This window comes from Rousettus aegyptiacus, unplaced genomic scaffold (assembly GCF_014176215.1).
Source record: "Rousettus aegyptiacus isolate mRouAeg1 unplaced genomic scaffold, mRouAeg1.p scaffold_m13_p_9, whole genome shotgun sequence".
NCBI classification, from domain to species: Eukaryota; Metazoa; Chordata; class Mammalia; order Chiroptera; family Pteropodidae; genus Rousettus; species Rousettus aegyptiacus.
The window spans coordinates 77,733,570-77,750,107 of NW_023416312.1; the positions used below are offsets into that span (position 1 = coordinate 77,733,570).

Genomic DNA, 16,538 nt, shown 5'->3' on the forward strand with positions numbered 1-16,538 from the left:
GTGTTAAATATAACTTAGTGAGCCAGAAGATGGATGAGGAAATTACCTACAATATAACAGAGAAACAGAAAAATGAAAAATAAGAAAAAGAAGCAAAAGACATAGAGGCCAGAGTGGAACAGTCTAATGAAACTTCCAAGAAGAGATAATAGAGAATGTGGGAAAAATTAAAATTCAATGAGATAATAACTAAACATTTTCTATGATATATGAAAGAAATGGGTCTTTTTATTCATGAAGCTCAGAAAGTCACAAATAGGAAAAAAAAATTAAGCCATACTGATCTGTAAGACAGGACATTGGGCTATGAATTCTATTGCCAGCCAACTCTGAAACATACACAATAAAGTAAGTTTTCCTGTGTCTCAGAGGAAATTAGTTCCTTCAATAAGTGAAGAAATTATTTTCTAACTTACTTACACCTTATGGATATTATGAGAGTAATAGAAACTTTGTTAGGTTACTGGGAATGTGAAACCTGGGTACCAGTCAAGTTCTTTATAGCAGAGGCAAGTACCCATTCAGAATTTCTATGATCTCCAACTTATCAGGTTTCCAGGTGAAAATGTATTGTCACTACACTTTAATGAAGGACTAATCTCTGCCCCTCCTATCCCTCTTCACCTTCTCTCCAGTGACAGAAAATATAAATAAATCATATATCTGGAATAATTTTGCAGGCATTTTGTATTTTCAAAGCTCAGTATGCAATACAAATTCTAATAATGACACCGGATTATGGCCATAGTGATGAAATGAAGAAAATGGGTATGTGAGCATTTGAAAAAAAAATGAAAACCATCGGCTAAATTCAGGGCATTTTTATTACAGAAATGAAAGCATCATTCAATTTATTTGGGGGAGATATGTGGGGCGCTCTTCAATATCTCCAATCATCTAATCATGGCAAGTAGGATTGGGATGACTTCTTTGGATTCACCCCCATGGCCTGGCTACCAATTTTGCAAAATTAAATTCTGTCTTCCTTTGACCTCTATCAGTCATATCTATATAGAGCCTTTCTAATTCTTCTGTCAGAGGATTGCTATGGCCATAGGTGGAGGTGGGCACCCAGGTGGCCACTTTCCCTATAGGATCTCACCTATATGGCCAAATATACCTTTAAGACACTCTTTTCTGGGTCTCTTTTCACTTCATGTAGCTAAACATGAATTGAGAAAAATTTCAAACAGCAAAAGAACCTAGGATTCAGAATAAGAGGTTGAGTAAATGAGAAGAATGCCTTTAATAGAAAAACATAAAATTTACCTGTTTTCTTTTGATGTTCCAATTGGTCTGTCTAAATACATTCCTTATTAACTGTACTTTAACCATGTCAATAATCATACATTCTAATACTCAGGTTTACTTACTTTTTCTTGCTTCATAATTGCCATCTTTTAAAAATATATGTCCCTGGCTTAAAAAACAATTTTAAAGCTTTAATGTACTGTAAAAGTCAGTAAAGTTAGCTTAGATTTACAGAGAGGCAGCTGTAGATTTCTCTGTTAGTTTAACCTTGTCAAATTGTTAAAAGTTGCACTGGATTTTTGCATCACTGCCTGCTAACGATGGCATAACAGACATGGTTTTTATTGTCTCAGAACAAAATGTAAAAGATATATTTTGAAAATATTTTATATTTGATGTTCTTTGAATTACTTCACTGTGTATACAATTTTATGGCCATTAAAAATAAACGAGCTCTCTTTTACAAAGATGAAGGATTTTTGAATCTGAGAATGTTTTTGGATTTAATTTCTCTTTTTCATTTGAGACCAAAAAAAGGCTCAGGGATAACAAATCATCTTTGAGTAGGATGTGTTGGTAGGAAATCATGATAATAGTGTGATTTTTTTCTATTGCATATCTACTTCCCAAAGATATTTCTGTGGATTCAGTCTTATGCACTTAATTTGACTTCGAATTCTCTTAAGAATGCTTTTGGGTTGTATTTCTAGTGCCACCAATGAACTTCACTTACTGATTCAATAATCTAGAATTAATGTTTTGACCTTATTATAGTGTTAATAGTACAGGCATTACGTTTAAGCACAGGTTTGTTTTATCAAATTAAAGTCACCTGAAGGTTTATTCTTTATTTTTTACTGAGTTTAAAAAGAATCACTTCAAAATAAATTTAATCAGAAGTTCTCATACTTCGAATAGCAAGTCAAAGATATTTAAGCCTACATAAGTGTTAGTCATGAGCATTTTGTCCTTATACACTAAAAAGCACTATAAAACTTCCCGTCATGTTTTAATGACTAATTGTCTATATTTGAGCTTTTCTTTAAGTCAAGGCAATTTATAGCATTATGATATGTTAACATTGTTTGCTAACTAATAGAAATATTTCTTCTGAGAACTTAGCTACTGTTCCTAAGAAATCCAGTTGTGTGTCCAGAATTGAATATGGAAAAGTACTGACAATCTTTAGTTTCTAATTGGCTACATTAATGATCTCTTTTCTATTGAAGATGTTAAATTTTAGTTACTTTATATATAAGTGGATTTTTATCTTTAATGACATTTTGAATAGCTACATAGCTGTGCCTAAAGCAAGTGCTTTACATTTTGAACAAAACTTCTTTACCAAATGACATGTATGACTTCCCTGTTACTGTGATGTCTGTAGGAAAAACACAGTGTACACACTAATCGCTTCAAATGGCTTAATCAATACCTGGAAATTTCAGAAGTGATGTACTATATGTGAGGTGATAGACATGTAGTCAGATAATTTTTTGATTATTGGCACTTTCAATAAAGAGGTAAACTAATAATGTTTTTAAAGCATATGGTACCAATATAATCAAAGAAAGTTTCCCTAGCAACAATAATTATCTGAGCCTCTTACAGTTTCCTTTTCTAATTATCTGTTTTATTAGTAGATCATATCACCATCCATTATGGAACACTTAAAAACATAATGAGACATTGTTATGATGAAAATATATATATACACATTTACGTGTGTGTGCGTGTGTATATCTATAAAGAGTGGTAAATTCTCAAACAACATGGTCTATATATCAACGTACAACAAATGGAAATAAAACTACTTATAGTGAATATTTTCTCACTATAGACAATATGGAGTTAAGAGAATTTATGGACTGTATCCATGAACCATTCATAATCAGTGTCACTAGCTCAATGATCAAGAATCATAGATCTCAGTTTTGGAAGGGGCCTCAAGGGCCATTTGGCTAATCTGCCATTTCAAAATTGAGGCCACCGAGACTTAAAGAAGTAAGTCGCTCAAGGGCACTATGCTGTGAATACACATACACACACACAGTCATCTCTCTGATGGACAGACAAGATGGCCACATGTCATTGGATGGCCTGAAAACAAATATCCTTGTAATAAAGCCTTATGGGAGCCTCAGGAAAAAGCCCTGCTTGGATCAGCTACATGATGATAGTGTCTCATGATTTAGTAAATAGTATGTTCAGAAATATCCCTGGGCCTAATGTTTCATATCTCTCTAGCTGATTCATCCATTTCTATGATACAATATAATAAGATGGGATCATGGTAGAGAAGGGCAAGAATTCTCTCTATATGAATGCTTGCTTACCTTCTATGAATTTCTCTGTCAGTCATCTGTGAATGACAATAGACTCCAGAGGAAGTCTCATCAAGAAGAGAGGAGTACAAAGCTTTAAATTCTGCTTTTACGCTCCTCCTCAAAGACCACATGACCAAGAGAATTCAGATTTTATGAAAGAAATACAGTTAGGGCCAATATCCTTAGTATAAGCTAAATGTATTAACAGATTTCAGGGCAAGGAGTTACATTTAAAGAGAATTATTTGACCTGTGGTATATCCAAATTTAAAACATGTTAGAACAAGCTTCTATTGTATTTCTCTGGAGGTATTTTTGATGACTAATAAGTTAACTTTTGTGAATTACCATGAGACCTTCAGATTAAAGAAGCCTGTGTCGAGTATCGACTTAGTGCCACTATTAACACTCAATGTACCTAGAAAACAGACTGAAAATAATCAGTAAGCCATTCACTGTAGTCCCCTCGTTATCAGAGCAGCATGGTCAACATGCTAATGGCTAAGCTTCATGCATTTAGAGGAAGGGAATGACTGATGGTAAAGAGCCTATCTACCTTTGAAATGACATGATCCATTATAAGAATCAGATGTTAAATTGCTTCTTGTACTGAGCACATTCAGTGCAAAGACTACACAGTGAAATCATCTCGCTAGTTAAATATGCTCTGTGGGAACAACCTTTGTAGAGCTTAAAAATCACAGAACTATTCCTATCATTGATACTGGAGATTTGGAAAGCATTTGCTACACTGCCCCATACCCCACACCCCGGCTTTTCAAGATAGTAGTTTTATTAAGGAGCCTTTGTCCTGAGAGGCTGCTGATTCTTTGAGCAAGAGATGCTTCTAGTGTTCTTTTTCAGCTGGTTCCAGAATAGTTGAACGTGGCTTTAACCCAGGATCTCTGGACAAAAATATGTGCCATTAATGTACTTGAGGTTTGATGTCCTTCATCTCCTTAAGCTTTCCAGTTTTTGTAAACTAATCTATCCACTTGAGTCCCAGATCCTTGTCTAACTCTTCCTTCTTCTGTTGATGGGGGTAAGGGTGGGGTGAAAAGAAAGTTAGACATGGAAAAAATATCAACAGATCGAGTTTCTACCTGGAGGTTTGCAACTAGCAAGGTCTATGGCCTAGGACAAGTGATTTAATCTCTCTGGCCCTCAGTATCCTTGTATTTCAGAAACTTCTATATTTCTTGTTCATTGTTTATCATCTGTCTCTCCTTGCAGCACTGTTAAGTTCTAGTCGTGCAAGAACTTTTGTTTTACTCACTGATGTATCCCAAGGGCCTAGTATGACACATAGTAGATGCTCAATAAAAATTTGTTTAGTAAATGAGTATTTCATATCCCCATTAGTGGTGTTACCATTCATCCAGTCTGGCAAGTAGAAATCAGAATTAGTGAAATTTTCTGCCTCCCCTTACACTTATGCAATAACCAAGTTTTATTTCCTCATGTCTGTCCTTTCCCCTCCATCTGTACTTAAATTTCCTTGTATCAAGTATTGATCATTTTTTACTATATTCTCTGAAACATTTTCATAGTGATCTTTCTAAAATGCAAACATGGTCATAATGTTAATTTCTTTAAATCCCCTTTGTGGTTTTCCCAATTTGCTGTAGGTCAGGGACAAGGGATATCTGAGAGCTCCATTGTCTCATCCACTTACTTATAGATCAAAAGTTCTTAAGATCAAGTCTATATACAGAATATAGGGCTTTTCCCAATCTGTGAAGTCTTTTGTGACCGCTTTCTAGAACTTTTGGAATTGTTAAATACACCCTGCATAAAAAAGTGGCCAGTCCTGTAAGCTTCATTTTCATTTCCCAGCAGGCGACCAGTGTTGTGAGCTGCATTTCAATGATAGGGTTAGGCAGATCGCTGCTGACAATACAAACTGGGGCAGATATTGGGAACCTGTGGGCCAGTCTCAGGCAGCAGCTGATCTTGCTGTGATCTGGGTCTTCTTTGGGAACTTAGAATTTGTAGCAAGACTGAGGCTGTATTGATTCTACTGCCATTGTCTCTCTGAAACTCCTCCCCACACTACCCACAAATTGCCTCAGGTGACCCATTGACAGTGAATTGACATAGCACTGCCCTTTCTCTCCCCTGATCTCCTAACCCACACAGGCAACAAACTTTGGCTAGCACAGGGTGGTCACTGCACGGAAGTCAATGGCAGGCAGACTTTTGCTGCCTGCAAGAGTCGCAATATTGTGTCTGTGGAGCACAGGAAGCTGGGGGAACACTCCTGACGGCGGTTGGTCTCAATGTGATCTGAGTCTGCAATAGGAACACTCAGGCATAGAAGTTATAGCAAAAATGAGGCTGTATTGGCCGAATGGACCATGTCACCTTGAGATTCCACTTCTCCCAAGCCATAAAATGCCTGCAGCCCATTGACAAGCAGCCTCTTGCACGCTGCTTGGCTCTGGGGTTGAGCAGTTAGCACTGGCAACAGACCTTGGTTAGCGCAGTAAATGTATTTAGAAGAAAACAGTTCTAGACAGACCACTGCTGCTTGTATGAGCTACAATATCTCTTAAGGGGATTGTAGGAGTTGATATTGGCCTGACAACCTTTAACTCCCTGAGTTTCTGCTCCATCCAGTACACAAAGTATCAGATGCACATTGATAGGTGGCTCCCCTGCTCTGGGATAGCACATTTAGGCCCAGGATGGGCAGCGGTTGACTTTGCTACAAGTGGAAACTTGTACAGCAAACCACAGAGACAGTGTGGGCTCGTAAACTGACACTGAAGTGGCAGAGAGAAATTTACTCACTAGACCCAGAAGACTCCCAGGATCCCTGTGCCACTCAACACACATATATCACCCAGAGGCTCGTCCAGTTTCAGAGACTTAAAGGCAGCTGATAGGAAATATCAGGACTTGAGGCACTAGTTCCTCTGCTAAACTGCTGTAGGTGAGGGACAAGGGATAACTGAGAGCTCCATTGTCTCATCCACTTACTTATAGATTCAGCATAAGCAACAACCATCAGCGGATCGCTTTGTATTTCTCCACAGATAGCTCTGAGCAATCAAAAGCAGTGGCAGACTTTGCCCTATGGGAGAGGCCCTTCCAAAGGGCCACAAAACCAATATATCTGGAAGCTGGAACCAGACCACAATGGAGCAACTTCCGACTGGTTCTAGTAGTGATACACACAAAGTGTGGCTGTAACAAGTACACAAGACTGCTAGGGAAAATTCCACTCAGTGGGGTCATCCCCCATACAACAAGTTATCTTGAGAGTGCAGCCAGTTCCCACGATTAATAAGCCTGAACATTAATACCACCCACTGAAGTACTAATACCAATAAAGACTTGGCGACAACAGAAGATCACACACAATCCACACAAAGATCATCTCCAGAGCTCCCGGCACAATGGAGCAGGAAGAGTGCATCACTGGCCCACACAGGACACTTTCTACCTTATGCCATTTGGCCAAGGCTGAGAGATGAAACAAATATTCCTGACACATTGAAAAGAACACAGAGAGGCTAAAAAAATGAGAAAACAAAGAAATCTGCCACAAATGAAAAAAGAGAAAACTCCAGAAAATAAGCTAAATAAAATCAAGGTAAGCAACCTTCCAGAGTAAGAGCTCAAAATAGTGATTATAAGGATGATCAACAAACTTATGGGGAGAATGGATGAGCACAATGAGAACCTGAACAGAGAGATAGTAAGCATTAAAGAGGAGATAGAAACCATAGAAAAGAACCAGACAGAAATTAGGAATCCAATAATGGAAATGAAGAATACACTAGAAGGATTCATCAGTAGATTGGATGGAGCAGAAGATCGAATCAATGAATTGGAAGACAAAGTTGCTGAATATGCCCAATCAGAGCAACAAAAAGAAAAAAGAATTAAAAAAAACTGAGGATAGTTTAAGAGACCTCTGGTACAACATGAAGCATAAAAATATCTGAATCACAGGAGTACCTGAAGAGGAAGAGACAGAACAAGGAATTGATACTCTATTTGAAAAAAATAATAACAGAAAACTTCCCTAACCTGGAAAAGGAATTAGACATACAAGTTTAGGAAGCACAAAGAGTTCCAAATAAAAGAAATTCAAACAGACCTTCACCAAGGCACATCATAATTAAAATGCCAAAGGTCAAAGACAAAGAGAGAATCTTAAAAGCAGCAAGAGTAAGGAAGCTGGTTACTTACAAGGGTACTCCCATAAGAATGTCTGCCGACTTTTCAATGGAAACTTTGCAGGCCAGAAGGGAATGGCAAGGAATATTCAAAGTTGTGAAAAACAAGATTACCTATAACCATGAATACTCTACCCAGCAAGGCTTTCGATTAAAATAGAAGGTGAGATAAAGAGCTTCCCAGAAAGAAAAAAGCTTAAAGAATTCATCACCACCAAGCCAGCATTATAAGAAATGTTAAAGGGTCTTCTGTAAAAAGAGAAAGGATAAAAAAGAAAATATAAATAACAAATATGAATAATAAAATAACAGTAACAATGTACCTATCAGTAATCACTTTAAATGTAAATGGATTAAATGTTCCAATCAAACCACGTAGGGTAACCAAATGGATAAGAAAACAAGACTCATGCATATGCTGTCTACAAGAGACCCACTTCATATCAAATGAGACTCACAGACTGAAAGTAAAGTGATGGAAAAAGGATATTTCATGCAAATAGAAATGAAAAAAATGTCAAGGTAGCAATACTTATACCAGATAAGATAGATTTTCAAACAAAAGCTATCATAAGAGATAAAAAGGATATTACATAATAATAAAGGGATTGATAAATCAAGAGGACATAACCCTAGTAAAAATATATGCACCCAGCATAGGAACACCTACATACATAAACAATAATTGACTGACATAAAAGGAGAGATCAATAGTAATACACTCATAGTAGGAGACTTTAACAGTCTATTGACACCAATGGACAGATCTTCCAGGGAAAGAATCAACAAGGACACAATGGGCCTAAAAGATATATTAGAACGGATAGACTTAATAGATATTTTCAGAACATTTTACACAAAAGCAGCAAAATATACATTCTTCTCAAATGCACATGGAACATTTTCTAGGATAGACCACATATTAGGACACAAATCAAGTCTCAATAAATTTAATAAGATTGAAATCATATCAACTGTCTTCTCTGATCACAATGGTATGAAACTAGAAATCAACTACAAGAAAAAAATTGGAAAATACACAAACACATGGAGGCTAAATAACATGCTACTGAACAATGAATGGGCTATTAATGAGTTCAAGGAAGAAATCAAAAGATACTTAGAGACAAATGAAAATAAAACACAATGACTCAAAATCTATGGGACACAGAAAAAGCAATTCTAAGAAGGAAATTCATAGCAATACAGGCCTACCGCATGAAACAAGAAAGAGCTCAAATAAACAATCTAACCTTACGATTAAAAAAAAATAGGAAAAAAAGAGCAAAGCCCAAAGTTAATAGGATGAAGGAAATAATAAAGATGAGAGAAGAAATAAATGAAATAGAGTGTATAAAAACAATAAAAAAGATTAATGAAACCAAGAGCTGGTTCTTTGAAAGGAAAAGCAAAATTGACAGACCCTTAGATAGATTCATCAAGGAAAAAAGAGAGAGAGGACTCAAATAAATAAAATCAGAAATGAATGAGGAGAAATAACCACAGATTCCACAGAAATACAAAAGATCGTAAGAAAATACTACAAGGAATTATACACCAACAAACTGAACAATCTGGAAGAAATAGGCACATTCCTAGAAACATATAATCTTCCAAGACCGAGTCAAGAAGAAACAGAAAATCTGAACCAACTGATAACCACCAATGAAATAGAATCAGTCATCAAAAACCTTCCAAAAAACAAAAGTCTTAGACCAGATGGCTTCATAGGAGAATTTTATCAAACAATCAAAAAAGAATTATCATCTATTCTTCTCAAAATATTCCAAAAAATTCAAGAAGAGGGAAGGCTCCCGAACTCTTTTTATGAGGTCACCTTTACCTTGATTCTAAAAACCAGGCAAAGACATTACAGAGAGAGAGAGAGAGAGAGAGAGAGAGAGAGAGAGAGAGAGAGAGAGAGAGAGAAAACTATAAGCCGATATCTCTTATGAACATCAATGCAAAAATGTTCAACTAAATATTAGCAAACCGAATTCAGCAATACATTAAACATATCATACACCGTGATCAAGTTGGATTTATTCCTGGGATGCTAGGTTGGTTCAATATCTGCAACTCAATTAATGTGATACACCACATTAATAAATTGAGAGGTAAAAACCATATGATGATACCAATAGATGCAGAAAAAGCATTCAACAAAATCCAGCATCCATTTATGATAAAAACTCTCAGCAAAGTAGGAATAGAGGGAAGATACATCAACACAATAAAGGCCATATATGACAAATCTACAGCTAACATCATACTTAATGGTAAAAGGCTAAAAGCATTTTACTTAAGATCAGGAACAAGACAAGGGTGTCCACTTTCACCACTCCTCTTCAATATTGTATTGGATATCTTAACCAGAGCAATAAGACAAGAAAGAGAAATAAAGGGCATCTGAATTCAAAAGGAAGAAGTAAAACTCTCATTATTTTCCGATGACAAGATACTAGAGAACCCTAAAGATTCCATCAAAAAACTGTTAGACTGATCAATAAATTCAGTAAAGTAGCAGGATACAAAATATAATATTCGGAAGTCAGTAGCATTTTTGTACACCAATGATGAACTTTTAGAAAGAGAAATTAAAAAAAATAATCTCATTTACAATTGCATTAAAAACTATAATATCCTTGGGACTCAAATTAACCAAGAAGGTAGAAGATCTGTTTTCAGAAAATTATAAGTCATTGAAAAAAAATTGAAGAAGATACACATAAATGGAAGCATATACCCTGTTCACGGGTAGGAAGAAATGGCCATACTACTCAAAACAATCTAGATTCAATGCAATCCCTATCAAAATACCAGTGACATTTTTCAGAGAGCTGAAACAAACAATCCTAAAATTTATATGGAGCCATAAAAAAACTCCAAATAGCCATGCCAATCTTGAGAAAGAAGAACAAAGTTGGAGGTATCACACTGCTTGATATCAAACTATACTACAAGGCTACAGTGATCAAAACAGCATAGTATTGGCATAAAAACAGATACATTAATCAATGGAACAAAATAGAGAGTCCAGAAATAAATCCATGCCTATACACTTACTTAATATTTGACAAAGGAGGTAAGAATATACAATGGGGTAAAGATAGCCTCTTCAATAAATGGTGTTGGGAAAATTGGACAGATATATGCAAAAAAAAAAAAAAAAAAAGAAGCCGGACCATCTCCTTACACCATATACAAGAATAGACTCAAAATGGATTAAAGATTTAAATGTAAGACTCAAAACCATAAAACTTTTAGAAGAAAACATTGGCAGTAAACTCTCTGATATTGCTAACAGGAATTTCTTTTCAGATATAGCTCCTTGGGAAGGGAAACAAAAGAAAAAATAAATAAATGGGACTGCATCAAACTAAAAAGTTTTTGTACAGCAAAGGAGACCATCGACAAAACAAAACAACCGACTATTTGGGGTAAGATATTTGCTAATGATACATCTGATAAGGGTTTAATATCCAAAATTGATAAAGAACTTATACAACTTACCAATAAAAAAAACTAACAGTCCAATTAAAACATAGGCAGTAGACCTGAATAGATACTTCACCAAAGAAGAAATACAAATGGCTAACAGACATATGAAAAGATGCTCAAGGTCACTAATCATCAGATAAATGCAAATTAAAACCACAATGAGATATCACCTCACACTTGTCAGAATGGCTATCACCAATAAATAAAAAAATAGCAAGCGTTGGCGAAGATGTGAAGAAAAGAGCACCCTCATACACTGTTGGTGGGACTGCAAATTGGTACAGCTACTACGGAAAATGGTATGGAGGGTCTTCAAAGAATTAAAAATGGTTATACCTTTTGACCCAGCAATTGTACTTCTGGGTATTTATCCAAAGAAACCAAAGCAATAATTCATAAAGATCTATGCACTCCAATATTTCTGGGAGCACAATTTACAATAGCCAAGTGTAGAAGCAACCTAAATGTCCATTAACAGATGATTGGATAAAGAAATTATGGTTCATATATATAATGGAATATTACTCAGCCATTAAAAAAATGAAACCTTACCATTTGCAATGACATGGATGAACCTAGAGGTTATTATGCAGAGAAAGATAGATACCATATGATTTCACTTCTATGCGGTATCTAAGGAACAAAAAGAACAAAATGAAAAACAGACTCACAAATATAGTGGGCAATTTGGTGATGGAAAGAAGGGAGTGGCGTTGGGAGCCTGGGAGAATGGGGTGAAGGGTTAAAGAAGTACAATTTAGTAGTTGAAAGTTGGACATGGGGAGCATGCAAGAAGGAATATAGTTAGCATTAATATGATGGCTAAATAGAGGGCCAGGGGAGGGAAGGAGCAATTGGGAGGATCGTTTTATGAACATTATAGATGTCCAACTAATTTACTGTACACTTGAAAGTAATTTAAATAAATAAATTTATTTAAAAAATACACCCTGCATATTGAATCTCTCTCCATTTTATAGTACTTAATGAAAGATATTCTACATATTTATTCACACTTCTCTCCCCAACTATAGATCAGTTTCATTATAAAGTATCCTATTGCTTGACACGCTGACAGGGGCATAACAGGGGTTCGATAAATGCTTAGAAACTGAACAATTAAATCAGGATGTTAGAATGGTGGAGTAGCCCTCATATCCAGGGACAAACTGCTTAACTTCTCTGTGCCTCAGTGTATTAGAATCCTTAGAAATGCCAAAGCAGGTAGACTAGAAGCCACGATTTTGTGAAACATTGAACCAGATATCTCTACTCTTTCTTCCAAATCTAATCTTCTATGGGGTTACCATTTTTTTCTCATCATTCAATTTATTTTGATGAGTAAGCATGGTTTGAAGCAAGGAAAAAGTAGGGTAAGGTTTAGGGTACTTCATCTGAGAGAGAGTAAAGGAGGGTGAATGCAGAGACATGTTTATAAATAGCCTTTTCCTCCCCTTCTGAGTGATTTTCTTCCTTGCTGACAGAATTGGTGCATGTCTTTTTGTATTAAGTAGGAGGGGTGGGCTGGGCAAAAAGAAACATTATATTTAATGTGAATTCATTGGAAATACAAATATTTGAATTTGTGCAACTTGTGAGTGGTATATTACCAGCAGTTATGCCCAATTCTGAGGGAGGAAGGACACATAAGGGATATGAGTGACCTGAGAGATACAGAATTACTATTCAATCATTAAGTGTTTATTAAATCATATATAAAGAGGGAAATTTTTGATTCAACAGTATGAATCTTGTCATAGTAATGCTATTAAATGTTGGTGTTCTCTAGGGTTCTGACTTTCTTCATTCTCATTTTCCATTTTTCTGGACAAGAATATGTTTTCCTATGGTCTGAACTATGTCCAAAATATTTGTTTCCAGTTCAGGATTCTCCCATAAGTACCATTCTTGACTATAAATCCCTCAGTGGACATATCCACTTCTGCAGATACCTCCAACTCACCATGTTCATAAGTGAGTTCACCATGGCCTATCTCTCTGCTTCAAACCTGTTTTTACAGCTATGAATTTTCTCTCTCAGCTGGTGGTTCTTCCTTTTACTCAGCCACTCAAAGTAGTTCTCGCTGGCTCCTCACTTTCTCTATTGTACCATGGCAACTCCTTTTTGGTCTATCTCTGCCTCACCATTCTCACAACTACAGTTTCAGTTTAGGCCCTCCTCACCATCTTACTTCTGGACTACTGCAATAATCACATTGCACTTGTCTCTTATGACCTTATATTATACATCTCTAATCGGTTCTCTCAGTCATCATCAGAGTGGTCTGTCTAAAATGCAGTTTGTTATAAACCACTCAGTGATTTCTTATTGTGTCAAGAGAAAATGCAAATTCCTTAGTATGGCATGCAAATAAAACTCCCTGTGCCTGGCCCCTACTTATCTTTCCAATTTTACCTCCTTCTGTACTCCTAGGCTGCACCTATACCCAATGACTTGTAAATCTCCAAATATGTCATTTAGATTCATATCTCAATTGCTTTAGGTTATTTCTTCGGCCTAGAATGTTCTTTCCTCCCTCGTCCACCCAATAAACATGCACGGTTAAGTCCTTATACACATTGTTGATAGGTTGTGCTACTTTAAGTGAAACGACATATAAAGAAACCAATTTTTGCTATAAGCTAATTGATATAAACAAGACTTAAATTCCTCCTGTATCTTATCAATGTTATATCAAAATGATATTGAACAAAATGACATTATTCAAGAATTTGTGGTAATTATCTTTCTAGTGTTCAAATGTTAAAACTTCTTTAAATTCTTGCTTGACTGTAGGGCTTCTTTTTACAGAAATAACCTACTACTCCCTCTTTGTGCCCTGTAGCACATAGCCCTGGACTTATTCCAATAATACTTTTTTATACATGATGTTTTAGATGATGGGTTCCTAGCGCTCCTAGAGGACAGTACAGTAATGGTTAAATGCATAGAATGTGAAGCCGGAAGAACATAGTCCAAATTATAACTCTGATACTTGTTATTTAGGTAACTTTGGGCAAGTTATTTAATCTCTCTGTGCTTCAGTTTCCTCATTTGTAAATTAGGCATAATTATAGTGCTTATCTCTTAGGGTTATTATGAGGATTAAGTGAATGTATGTACAACACTTAGAGTAATGCCTAATACATAATAACTGTTATGTAAGTGTATGTTCTAACGGTAATATTAATGTTAATGTTATTTTAAACTTGAAACTCTAGGCCATGATACTATATCTGACACGTGGAAGGGTGGAAAGTGTTCAATAACATTAAGTAAGTAAATTAGTAATTAACTTAGAACCATACTATACAGTTCTATAATGCCCAGTCACTTCTTTTTTGTCCAATGTGTCTCTTCTACTAAATTATAAGCTTCTTTTGTGCAGGGACCACATACATCTTGTTTACCACTATCTATCCTTGTGCTAAGCTCACAGCAGCATACATATATTTGCTAAGTGTATAAAGGAATGACTTTTAAGATTTGCATTTTAGTTATTACATCGCCTTTAGCATTTTAATCATTTTCTGAAATTGTAAAATACAATCCTCTCTCCTACATTATTTCTATATTAGTCAACAAAATTTTGTACAATGAAGTATTAAGTTAGAATTCATTCTCTTAACAGAGGGATTCTCCTGTTTCTTTACAGCACAGGACTGGACTTTTTGGTTCATGAGCCAATTAATTCGGTGGTACAAAAAGTCTTACAGAACCACCTATCCCACCTGCTTATCACATGTCATTTCACATCCTCAACAAAATCCACAGGCAAAGGCTTTTTATAAAAAATAAAGAATGATCTCTGATTTTTAGTGTAGGTGAGAAACAAGTCATGTATGCAAATACCTGCATCGCAATTCCTTGTTTACTCTAGCAATGAGCACGATAGGATTTCAGAGGTTCCTGTTGATGTGATCAGGAAAAATTTTCTAGAATATCAAAAATTGTAGTTGGTCTTGGTGGATGAGTTGGATTTTCACAGGTTAAAAGGTAATAGCACTCTTTGCTGAGGAAAGGGCATAAAGAAAAGTGCAGATATGTGACATATTGGGGGAAAGGAAAGCACACAGATTACTATAGCAGAAAGGATTTATATAGGATGCAGAAGTAGGAGACAGGCTGGAGATAGAGATTTGAAGTAGTTTGTGGTAAGCTTGTAATAACAGGCTAGGATATTATAAGTTTATCTATAGACAATGGAGAACTGTGGATGATGTCAGAGCAGGGACTAAGAAAATGAAAGTAAAGTTGTGGGAATAGTAATTATGCCATAATATGGCAATATATAAATAAAATTCCTGGGCTAAATTATGTTTTTAAGTGATGGACACCCACTGAAAATATTTAGCAGATGATTGGAAGTGAAGAATTATTTAAATTTGGGAAAGTATAGATTTGAAATAATCTGTATAGAACTGATAGTGGGAGACAGAAATCAATGAAATAACTACAGGAAAATATAGAATGAGGACAGAGGTTCTAGCACAAACCTACAACCATAAAAATATGATTAAAAACCCAGCAAAAATACTAGCCTAGGAAATACTTGGTATTCCCTTATGATCCATATCAGACTTTAAGGAATACTACCTTAAAGCAAAGACCAATGAGAACCTGGAAGTGGAGGAAGGAGGAGAAGGAAATAACTCCAGTGTACCTGTTGAACAGTCAGGTCCTGTCCACTTGGGGTCACAGCTGCATATTCCAGTGTCCAGAAGAAAAGTCCCATGTCCTGAGCATTGCTCTTGACATGCTGGAAGTGGAGTTTCACAGTTGATTCCTCCCCAGCCAGTAGAACAGTGACATTCACCTTTCACACAGATGCCATGGCTGGAACACATTGGATCTAAGCAGTCCTCTGAAGGTCCAAAAAGGGAGGGGGAAAGGTTAAAAGTGAACAGATGTGGCCAGTATACTTGAGGATAATGAAACTGAGAAGCACACACTTATTTCCTAATATTATGCCATTTCTGCCGTTTTAATTAGGCAATAATATGACTCAGGTCAACTTTGTTCAAACTGGAAGATTATTAACACTTAAAAATATGGTAAAGTATCATAATGGTTGTCCCTAATCTAGAAAAAGAATGGAATAATACATATGTTTTGTGATATTGCTAGCAGTGTGTAGTACTCCCACACAAATGGGTGTGTGGACCAGTGTGGGCCTTCGATAAGAATTCCTCAGCTTTTCAAAAGAGCCCAAGAATTTTTGGTAAGTCATTCCTTATCTTTTCTGAAATTGGAATCATAGCTCCCAGAAATG

The 16,538-nt window shown here is 35.9% G+C and overlaps 1 protein-coding gene across 6 annotated transcripts in view; it reads right to left on the reverse strand.

Annotated features, from left to right (window-relative positions):
- Positions 1-16,538, reverse strand: part of TENM1 (teneurin transmembrane protein 1) — a 995,735-nt gene that overhangs the window by 300,275 nt on the left and 678,922 nt on the right. For all 6 annotated transcript variants that reach the window (XM_036227172.1, XM_036227175.1, XM_036227174.1 and 3 more), the window contains one exon: positions 15,930-16,130. In XM_036227172.1, the coding sequence (XP_036083065.1) occupies positions 15,930-16,130 (201 nt within the window). The remainder of the gene's footprint in view (positions 1-15,929; positions 16,131-16,538) is intronic.